Source organism: Trichomycterus rosablanca, chromosome 5 (genome assembly GCF_030014385.1).
Source record: "Trichomycterus rosablanca isolate fTriRos1 chromosome 5, fTriRos1.hap1, whole genome shotgun sequence".
NCBI lineage: Eukaryota > Metazoa > Chordata > Actinopteri > Siluriformes > Trichomycteridae > Trichomycterus > Trichomycterus rosablanca.
This window is the reverse complement of record NC_085992.1, coordinates 43548387-43560556: the sequence shown is the minus strand read 5'-3', so window position 1 is coordinate 43560556 and position 12170 is coordinate 43548387. Positions and strand designations below refer to the sequence as shown.

Genomic DNA, 12170 nt, shown 5'->3' with positions numbered 1-12170 from the left:
CGTCCTGTGACCGCTGATGAAGGTCTAGAAGATGACCAACTCAAACAGCAGCAATAGATGAGCGATCATCTCTGACTTTACATCCACAAGGTGGACCAACTAGGTAGGAGTGTCTAATAGAGTGGACAGTGAGTGGACACAGTATTTAAAAACTCCAGTAGCGCTGCTGTTTGATCCACTCATATGGATCACACCATGTCAGTGTCACTGCAGTGCTGAGAATATATATATATATATATATACAGTCTATATACTATATATACTGTATATATATATATATATATATATATATATATATATAAAATATAATATACACACTCACTACAATGCACATACACTCACTTACACCCACACATGCACTTGCACCGACTTGCACATACACTCACTTACACCCACACATGCACTTGCACCGACTTGCACATACACACACATACACACACTGAACTCATATAACTACTTAGTAACTGTATTACTTGCATCGTTGCACAATATTGCATCTTTGCACCTTACTCTTTTTTATGTCTGCTGCTACAAAACCCCTATACTGCTAACTGTATATTAGAGTATGTTTTTTTTTTTTACCTCACTTATCATTTACTGAGTACCATGTACTGGCCATCACTACACTTGTTTCTAGTCTAGTCACCTTTCATTATTTCTTAGATTAGAAATGGCCTGGTCCTGGAGGAACATTGTTTCGTTTCAATATGTACTTGTATATAGCTGAAATGACAATAAAGCCTCTCTTGAACTTATTTGAACTCTCTTGAGCTGTTAATTGGCTAATGAAGGGCTTCATCTTTACCTATATGCTCTTTTGCTGGCTAAAACAGATGCACGACTAGCAGGAACAGGAAGGACTGCTGTGCTGCATATGGGTCATGAGTGGGGGGACGCTGCTGGACAGCAGTGGACATCTGTGAGGGTCTATATTGATAATGAGTCACTCTTAACCCCCTGGTTGCGTAGAGATCTAGCACTCAATCAAGTTTAGATTCAGTGTACATTACATAGCACAAAGTATGTGAACACCTGACCATGAGCTTTCCATCCCAAATGATTTAAAAAAATCAATGCATTTTCTTCCTTTTTCTCCTGATTTTTAGTGCGTACAATTTTTACCCAGTTGTGTTCTGCTTCCTCTCTACTGGTGCTGACCTCTGCCCCAACTGTGGAGGGCGTACTGACACACGCACCCTCCTACACGTGAGCTGTAGCCGACTGCATCTGCGGGTTCATATGCAGACCAGCCTTGTGCACGGAGAGCCACACCCTGATCACATCATTCCTCTACTCAACCAGCCAGCAGAGGTCATAATTGCATCAGTTATGAGGTCCCTATCTGGCTCCCTCCTTTGATGAACAACAGCCAAACGTTGTTCATATAGCCTCCCAGCCCAGCCAGATGGCAGAGCTGAGATTCGATACGATGTATTCGAAATCCCAGCTCTGGTGTGCTAGCGTATTTTGCCGCTGTGCCACCTGAGCGGCATAATTATTGGTTTTATACACCTGAAGAAATCCACCTTTGAATGTCTCATACAAATCAAATTAAGATTTCTAGTCGAAATGCTCTGGCTGTGCTTAAATTGGCAGTTTGTGTGTGAAAGGTATTCAATGTGGCTGAATTAATTTATTAATTCCACAAAATAGACTGAGCAAAAATACTTTCCCAGTGATGTGAGTGATCTTTCGCCAGTATTTGGTTGCATTTGGTTGTAGTTGTCACTACCAAAGGTTGGCAATTACATTTTCATATGGGTAATGTAATGGGTAATAACCCGTTCCTTTAATAAATAAAATGTAATAAATTACATTTAATTAGTTTACATTTTGTGTTTTATGCAGTGTCCTACATAAAATACTTTTTCACACATTCATAGTACAGTAGAAAGAATGTGACAGCACTATTAAATAGTGTAGTGTATTTTTGTGTATTTTGTGTATAGTATTTTGTAAATATAAACACAAAAATGGTACAGAGGCATGTTTATTACTGTTTTACATCACCTTACTAATGACACTTTTTGTGAAATGATGATACTAATTGTTGCAGTCTTGAGTGATAAAAGACTTCATCTGCTTAGCCGTTCATAGACACCATTGTCTGATTCTCCTCTTTGTGATACGCCATACATTTTCAAGAGATTAAAAGAGAGATTAGAAGCACTCACACTCTGTGTCTACAAAGCCACACTACATGCCACGGATGCACAGAATCCCAAAACATGCCTCTGTGTCAATGGTGCTCTTCAGATATGCAAGTCACCCATGCAGAGGGTGCTAATGCACCCCCTTAACATGACAGATGTTGACATTTGCACCTTTTACTGATAACGGTCTGAATGGTCCTTTTAATCTTTGCCTCAGAGAACTCAGTGTTCATTTTTCCAGAAAACAAGTTTAAAGTTGGACTTATCTGACCCATTTTCACTGCTTATTGGTCCATCTGAGATAAGCCAATAGAGTTTCAGGTTACATTTGTTCATTCAACACTGGACTGTATTAAGTGCCAACAGTTTTCCAAAGTCCTCCTAAGGCCATGTGGCTAAAGATATCACAGTAGCATGACGGTTTCAATTAAGGGCAATTAAGGGCTCAACACAGATTGAGACTTCTTTGGATTCCCTAAATCGTGTATGTATGTATACAATAGTAGTATAGTATACATGTATATGTATACTATATGTATACATATAGTATGCATAGTAGATTGTAAGAAAACCTAAAATATTTGTTTGTTTTAGGAAATGTACTTTTTAAACTTACTCATTTATACCCATTCATGTTACCCTCAGCTGTTGCCAATTTACCTGCTTATAGTGGAATGTTTCAACATTTTGTCAGCCAAAACATTAAAAGTCATTTCTTTGTACTTCTTCAGTTAAATTAAGGTTCAAGAAAATTAACAAATGACCGATTCTTGTATTTTGTGTGATCTAGAAAATTCCTCAACTTTTCTAGAAGTAGAGTTTGTAGATTGTTCAAGGCATGTCCCACTGGAAAGAAGCCCTAGAAGTGTGAAAGGAATATTATCTTGTGGTTGCCTTGGGAACATCTGATGATCCTTTCAGAGGGAGCTGGAATCAGTAGCTGTGGGGATAAAGAATTCAGAAGAGATCTTCTCATCCTGCTGCCATCGTCACAAAGAAAAATAGATGGTGAGATGATGTACCTGCAGACAGAGGCTACAGTCAATAAAATAGACAGTTGAAGTGTACCTATGACCTATAAGTTTTACAAGTAAACTAATTAAATTATTTATTATATGTTATATTTATTATATGTCTTTGTTTATGTCTATTATTTAGCCGAGAAACATAAGTTCTAATATGGTTATCAAACCAAAAACACCTGTTGCCATCTTCTCTGCCAAGTAACAAGTGCACACTTCACCACACAAACTGCCAGATCTGCCTCCCAAAGCAAAATAAGGCACAGATGACATCACCATTGCAGAAGAATCTTCTCTTATATTATTTGCCAGATCGTAACCACAGGGTCAGTATCACAAACTGAAATTCCTAGAGTACCTCCAATGCTAGTTCAAGTGTAGCGATGATTCAGACGACCTTTTGTACCCCTGTGAGGAAACGAATGCACCCTGACTTGATCACTGGTAATCCCCAGCAAGAACTGAAATTTAGAGATGTGACGGTGTACTTGGTGGAGAGGAAAATGGGCAAAACCAGGAGGAACTTCCTGACCGGTTTGGCCAGGTCAAAGGGCTTCTGTGTGGACAGCACCTTAAGGTATGTCACAGAGAAAATAATTGCATTAATAACATTGTAGATGTAAAAAGTTTAATGATGATCAAGGGTAACCATGTCAGGTTTATTACGCCAATTACTGTGTAAAGTCTGCTTGACTCTGAACAGCGCCAATGAACAATTCCAGAATGGTTTAAAGCTGTTCTGAAGCGAAGGCCGGTCCCACATCTAATCAACTCTTTGAAATGAATACATTACTTGTGCTGTTTCTTATATTCTTTCGCCTTGTATATTTATAAAATTTTTAGAAGGTTGTAAAGGATTGGGGCAGCACGGTGGCTCAGTGGGTAGCAGTGTTGCCTCACAGCAAGAAGGTCCTGGGTTCGATTCCCAGTTGGAGCGGTTCAGGTGCTTTTTGTGAGGAGTTTGCATGTTCTCCATGAGTCTGTGTGGGTTTCCTCTGGGGTTTTCTGTGTGGGTTTCCTCCAGTTTCCTTCCACCATCCTAAGACATGCAAGTGAGGTGAATTGGAGATACAAAATTGTCCATAACTGTGTTTGACAAGACTTGAACTGATTAATCTTGTGTAACCAGTAACTACCTGTCCTGTCAGGAATGTAACCAAAGTGTGTAAAACATGACGTTAAAAAAATTGAGTCACTTTTCTCCAAATACTGGAACAATTAAGTTACACTGCAGGCATGATATGTACTGTTACAGTGAGGATTTTTAGTACATACACTGATCAGGCATAACATTATGACCACCTCCTTGTGTCTACACTAACTTTTATGAGCTCCACTTACCATATAGGAGCACTTTGTAGTTCTACAATTACTGACTGTAGTCCATCTGTTTCTCTACATACTTTTTTAGTCACCTTTCATGCTGTTCTTCAATGGTCAGGACTCTCCCAAGACCACCACAGAGCAGGTATTATTTGGGTGGTGGATCATTCTCAGCACTGCAGTGACACTGACATGGTGGTGGTGTGTTAGTGTGTGTTGTTCTGGTATAAGTGGATCAGACTCCGCAATGCTGATGGAGTTTTTAAACACCTCACTTTCACTGCTGGACTGAGAATAGTCCACCAACCAAAAATATCCAGCCAACAGCCCCCCATGGGCAGCATCCTGTGACCACTGATGAAGGTCTAGAAGATGACCAACTCAAACAGCAGCAATAGATGAGCGATCGTCTCTGACTTTACATCTACAAGGTGGACCAACCAGGTAGGAGTGTCTAACAGAGTGGACATGGTATTTAAAAACTCCAGCAGCACTGCTGTGTCTGATCCACTCATACCAGCACAACACATATTTGCTCTGTGGTGGTCCTGTGGGGGTCCTGACCATTGAAGAACAGGGTGAAAGCAGGCTGGAAAAGCATGCAGAAAAACAGATGGACTAAAGTCAGTAATTGTAGAACTACAAAGTGCTTCTATATGGTAAGTGAAGCCAATAAAATGGATAATGTGTGTAGAAACATGGAGGTGGCTTTAATGTTCTTGCTGATCGGTATATACATATAGGAGTAACTGAGTGACAAAATGTGTGTGTATACAGTATAACATTCTGTTACTGTTTAATAGGTATTTCTTTTGTAGATGATTGTTGTAATTTGGCAATCCCTTTTATAAGACAGTTTTAGGGGTATCTTAAAAATATCCCTTTGAAATGTTTCTGCATATGTAAAATTGATCTGAAACATCAGATCTGATGGCACAACTCTTTTCTCAGAACTCACTTTTCTCAGAACTCATTTTACCTAATATTATACGGACTGTCAATCTTAGATCCATTAATTTTATGCAGTTCATAATAATGAACAGGTATCTTGCCTGGTTTCTCAGAATATAAAACTTATGACAGCATAATGACAAAGGATAAAAATGTCTCATTTTAGGTCAGACAGGGCAGCTAACTGCTACAATGGACTATTTTCTGCTTTATAAGAACGATCATGAGAATACTGACTGATGACTGATACTCACCTGCTACTGCCAGTTGAAGATTATCGCCAGGCTAGCACAGCTGGCTGTGGGGGCAGCAGAGGGAGTTGTTTTGGGCATGCTGGCATAACCGCAGCCAGTTGTTGGCTGTGGTCTAGTGTGCCACACACAGCTGAGAGATGGCACCATTCCCAGAAATGCAGCTTGAACTACCTGCTTACGGTTCCTCAACAGCCAATGAGCTGTTGTCTAAAGCCAACCGCAGGAAACGGGCCGACAGAAACACAAACTGACATTTTAGGAGCCAGGAAAGATTATATATTATTGGTATGTTTGTGTTTTAAATCCAGCTGCCATTACTGAAAAAACACCCCCCCCCAAAAAAAAAAAGAAAAGAAAAGAAAAATAATATACACACACTTATGTGTGTTTGTAGTCCGTGAACTAAAACTAAGATAAACAGAATAAACAGTAGATGATCTGGCATCAACTTTGTTTTTGCATACAGCATTTTTTTTTTGACTTTTTTTTTATCTGCAGCCTGTGTGCAATTATTACAGACAGTAATTTGTCTAAATCCATGGACTAAAAAAGGACCAGAATACAATTTCAAAGCTCAGCCACAATAAATTTACATTTACAGCATTTAGCAGATGCCTTTATTTAAAACCACTAACAATAGAGACCAAATACAATGCCAAATATAATTCCAAATATAATTGAGGGTTAGGGGCCTTGCTCAGGTCCCAACTGTGGCAACTTGACAGTGGTGCTACTTGAGTCACATATTCTGAATACTAGTCCAGTATTTTATTTTATTTTATGCATTTTTCTCCCGATTTAGAGCACTCAATTTGTCTTCCGCTGCTGAGAGATACCCGATTGCATCCGAGGAGAGCACGTCGCTGTACACGCCTCTTCCGACACGTGCACAGCCAGCCTCTTCTCGCCCCTGCATTCTGCACAGCGTCTCTTCCGCCAATCAGGGTCTTTACACAGCATATGAAGATCCCACCCACACATAGTCCAGACCCAATACTGCGGATACCGTGGCCAATTAGTATCTGCTGCAGGCACTGCCAATTATGCCAGCCAGATGGCGCCCATCCGACCGGTGGCAATCGGTGTTTCGAACCGAGGAGTTCAGAATCTCGGTGCTGCTGTGCTAGCGGAATATCCCGCTGCACCACCTGGGCGCCTAGTCCAGTATCTTGACCACTGAGCCAATAAATGCTGTTAAATAATAATTTAAATCTCCCAATATTATACTTTCATGTTTACTTGTCTATATTGGTAACAAATAGACACAAATCATTTTGTGAGAAACAAAAACAGCTGATTTTTTCCCCCTTTACTACAAACTAAAAGTGTCTTATATTTAGTCAGTATTTAAATGTCATTGAATATTTTCATAAATATCACTCTGACTTAAATGTAGTATGGATGTAGTCAAAATATTAAGAAAATATTAAACTTTAGCCAGCAAAAATGTATTTTCCAATTCGCCCCAAAAATCCTTGAAGTTCACTGGGGTTAAGGTTAGACGAGTGGACCTTGAACTGGTTTGTTACACCAAACCCAACAAACCTTGTTTTATAAGCCTTTATAGCCCTCACTTTGTGCACAGGGGTGGAGTCATACTGAGATAGAAATGGGCCTTTCCCAAACTGTTGCCAGAAAGTTGTTAGCTTGTAATTTATTTTGATTAATTAATTTTTTGGATCTGTTGGAAATGGATGTGGCTGAAATGCCTGAACTTATCAATAAAGAACGGTCTTCAATACCTTAGGCCAGTGGTTCTCAAACTTTTTAGACCAAGTACCACCCATTATCAAACCAAAACTTCCAAGTACCACCTATGTTTCTCATCTCAGAACCACATATGGCACACATTAATTAGGTGTGTGTGTGTATATATTAGTGATGGGAATTATGGCTTCTTGAAGGGAGTCGGATCTTTTGGCTCGGTTCCTTTTAAAGAGCCGTTAAAAAAAATGGCTCTTCGTTCTTTGGGAGGCGCTACTGGGTAAAATATAAGACACCCCCGATATTAATATCAAATTTTGCTACTTTGCCTTAAATGTAGGCATAATTCAAACAACACTTACATGAGAAAAAAAGATTTATTTTAAAAGGAATAAAACTACAGAGAAGAGACAGACTGTGGTTACATTGCATTAAGTTTCAGAAAAATCCTCTCTTGTATTTAACACAATTAAACAAGTTTATAGTTTATTTCTCAATTATTTGTCATTATACTACTAGCTCTCTGTGTGTGTGTGTGTGTGTGTGTGTGTGTGTGTGTCTCGCTTGCTCTCCGCGATACTGAAAGTGATTTCGGATTTGAATTTCGACAATAAACAGCTCTTATTACGAGTTATGATTAATTCCCTCTACTGATGCGAAGCAGAATGGGTGGATTACAGCCGATAAGAACTGCACAGAAATAAAAGACTCTGTTCCTTTCGTTCATTTCAAAGATCCGTTCAATAGAATCGGATCGTTCGCGAACGACTCATCACTAGTATATATGCAGTTACCACTGACCATTTCAGTGAGTGCGCCTGTTTAGCGGAGTAGCCTTGTGATGTCAGGAACGAGATCAGTGAGCTTCAAATGCAGATCTGTCTCTGATAAAAGTGAGAGACCTACTGATAACTTTACTGATAACGTTTCGGAAATTCCGAGATGGAAACCGCGAACGTGAAGTATAGACGTAATGAAGTACGGTGGCTGCGTAGCCCCGAATATTTTTAAAAACACATTAGTTTTAATACAATTTGTTTTCATTAAACTGATTTTATTAAAACAGAATTATAAGAACTTTGAAACAGATTTTATTAGTAATTTACACAATTTGTTTCATATGATTTTTTTTTATTCATAATTATAAAATTATTTATTTTTTCGGTGCATGTAATTACTTTTCCGAGATTATCTGGCGTACCATCTCGTGCTGCTTCACGTACCACCAGTGGTACGCGTACCACAGTTTGAGAACCACTGCCTTAGGCCATACTGTCTATACAAAATTTTTACATCTTCCCTTTTTACATTTTTCTATTTTACACATTCATTCATTCATTTATTCATTCATTCACATTCATTCATTTAATTATTCATTTATTCATTCATTCATTCATTCACATTCATGCATTTAATTATTCATTCATTTAATTATTAATTCATTAATTCATTCAATTATTCATTCATTCACATTCATTCATTTAATTATTCATTCATTCATACAATCATTCATTAATTCACAATTATTCATTCATTCACATTCATTCATTTAATTATTCATTCATTCATTCACATTCATTCATTTAATTATTCATTCATTCATTCATTCACATTCATTCATTTAATCATTCATTTAATCATTCATTCACATTCATTTATTCATTTCCACTAAAGTTGGGCTGCACGGTGGCTAAGAGGGTGGCATCGTAGCCTAACAGCAAGAAAGTTCTGGGTTCGATCCCCAGGTGGGCAGTCCGGGTCCTTTCTGTGTGGAGTTTGCATGTTCTCCTCGTGTCCGCGTGGGTTTACTCTGGCTGCTCTGGTTTCCTCCCACAGTCCAAATACATGCAAGTGAGGTGAATTGGAGATACAAAATTGTCCATGACTGTGTTTGATATAACCTTGTGAACTGATTAATCTTGTGTAATGTCATGAATGTAACCAAAGTGTGTAAAACATGACGTTAAAATCCTAATAAACAAGCAAACATTTCCACTAAAGTTTTGTGATGCACATGATCAAACTGATATAGCCTGTTGGTAATGCATAACCTCATATACTTTTATCTAAAAAAAACTTGGAGCTCCCTTTACAACACATTTACTCTTTTATTTAAATAAAATTAACTCACCCAAATTTAATCTTGGTGAATGGCAGTATAAAAGCTCAAACTCTGAGCTGCACTGCTTAATAGGTTGTAAAATGAAAGCAATAATAGGTCTGATCTTGGTACAGACACAAAACTAGGTCATTATTGCTCCTACAGGCAAATGACCCTCTATTTTACTCTGGCTAATGACGCCCATATACATTTATCCAAAACATGTATTTATTTTGTTAGTATATGTATCAAGGTTCTCAACAATAGAATGGGTGCCACACAGCAGCAGGGTCCTGGTGACTTGGATTGGATCATTACATCCAGTCTGTGAGTTTGGTATGTTATACCATATTAACCTTTTTTTTTTTTTTTTTTTTTGTGTGTGGATATTTCAGTTACCTTAATTGCAATGAAACAATCACAACCTAGGTTTTTTAATACAGTAGTAGTATGTAGCTGCTTCAGCTATTAAATGCTAGTTAAACATGTTTACACAAACATTGTGTGGTCTCTGCCACAAGTAGTACATTCTGTAATTTTGTTCTCTTTTTCTGCAATTTTTCCTCCCAATTTTCTCCCTAATCTAGTCGTATCTAATTACCCTGATTGCGTTACGCTTCACCTCTACCGATACAACCCTCCACTGATGACTGAGGAGCTTCACAATTGACACACACCCCCTCTGACACGTGTGCAGTACCGACTTCATCTTTTCACCTGCACGAGGCGGGTTCATATGTGGATCAGCATTGTGCATGGAGAGCCACACCCTGATCAGCATTATTCCCCAACTCTTCTCAGGTGCCATCAATCGGCCAGCAGAGGTCGTAATTATGTTATGAGGAACCCTGGTCCGGCTTGTCCCACCCCTGTGAACAACAGCCAGTCGTTGTTCATGTAGCCACTCAGCCCAGCTGGATGGCAGAGCTGAGATTCGATACGATGTATTTAAAATCCCAGCTCTGGTGTGCTAGCGTATTTTACTGCCGAGCAGCCAAATTTTGTAATTTTTAAGGGACTTTAACTACTATTCTGTAAACATTCCTTGTTTCTGCATGTCTTTTTCTTCCATACACTTTAATTTGTGACCAACAGCCACGTTTAAGTGCAGTCTTATGCAACTCTTATCTAATTTAATGAGTTGGGTGATACTTTAAATAATTTATTAAATAGAAGAGTAACAGCCATGCAAACACTTGTATCCGACTTCATTCCCAATTGGAAAATTTAAGTAAGTTCTGTGAACCTTTTTTAATAAGTAAATGTGAAGTATTTGTATTTACATACAAAATTGAGTCCACCATAATTTTAAAGCAATAAAATAAAACAACAGACCAACTTAAAACTCAAGCTGCGTCTAAAATTGCATACTTCCACACTGAACAGTAAGCGAAAGCAGTATGCGAGAGGGGTTAGTATGTCCGAATACGTAGTTTACATTAAAAAGTACATGAAAAGTACCTGGATGACCCACTGCCTGGGCAGCCATTTTTAAGTATGCAAACGATGCACACTTACGGTCCGATAATCTATCCCATAATGCACCTGGACCTGCAAAGGTGTTTGTAGCGAAGAAGAAAGATGGTGGAAAGACAAACATTAAACATGTTATGATTAAGTACAACCCTGAATAACGGTATTAGCAGCTTTGTGGAGAACGACGAAACTAATTTTGTCCAATTTTAAAATAGTTTTAACTGTGGTGATGAGACATCATGCATCACGTGACGTTGGTAAGATGGCGGACGTAGTACATACAAGGTTGCGTGCATGCTGCTTTACCGGCCGAACAGTGCATACTGTCTCGAATCTAGTGCGTATACTGTTTAAGTATGCAATTTTGGACGCAGCCTCAGATAACATACTGCTGCTCCTCTTACTGATTGGAGTCACATGATGCTTGCTGTCATGGTAACACATACATTAAGTGGTACTCTACACATGCACACCATTTTGGATCTGATTACTTGTAGCGTGAATGTAAAGGAACATTTTCATCAGACTGCAGTAGAGTGTATATATAAACACCTCAGTCTTAATCTATAATTGACATGAATTTAATCAGATCTAAACATAGCCAATGTCCTTTTTTGGAGATGCTGGATATGTTCAGAAAGTGTTCACATCAGGTATGGATCTTAAGGGGTGTTTATGTTAATATCAAACTCCTTTTCTCGTAGTGTTTTTCTGTCAACCCCTATATATACCTACTAAGAAGCGGACCTGGCTATGGGATTTACAAATCTGAATCAGACAGCTGTATTTTTTATTTATTATGAGAATGTGCTTAAGAACAGCTCTGCAGTATGAATCCTGTGCTTTGTGTAGTCCCCTACATGCATTTACATTTATCAGTTGAAGAAACAATTTGACAGGAGGGTGGGAGGGACTCCTTGATAAAAGATTAGACTTACCTGCAATTCATCAGATTACCTTCCATCACCCGAACACACACTTTTTTCTATCTAACTGTGAGAGCCAGGGTCTGGCACTGTGCTGCAATTGTTTCTCTCTGGGAGCTGTACACTAGGGGTAATTATGCATGGGTGACTGCTTTCACTGGCACTGTAATTAAACAAAGCAACAACAGCAAGGGAAGCTGGCACACAAGCTGGTGGTGGTGGGTGTTTATGAATGTGTGAGTGGAAGAGAGAGAGAAAGG

At 38.7% G+C, this 12170-nt stretch overlaps 1 protein-coding gene across 1 annotated transcript in view; it reads left to right on the top strand.

Moving 5' to 3' along the window:
- The first annotated feature begins 3558 nt into the window (after window positions 1-3558).
- The window catches only part of dntt (deoxynucleotidyltransferase, terminal), a 197472-nt gene continuing 188860 nt past the window's right edge, over window positions 3559-12170 (top strand). Inside the window, exon 1 of the mRNA XM_062995251.1 lies at window positions 3559-3752. Coding sequence (XP_062851321.1) covers window positions 3559-3752 — 194 coding nt within the window. The remainder of the gene's footprint in view (window positions 3753-12170) is intronic.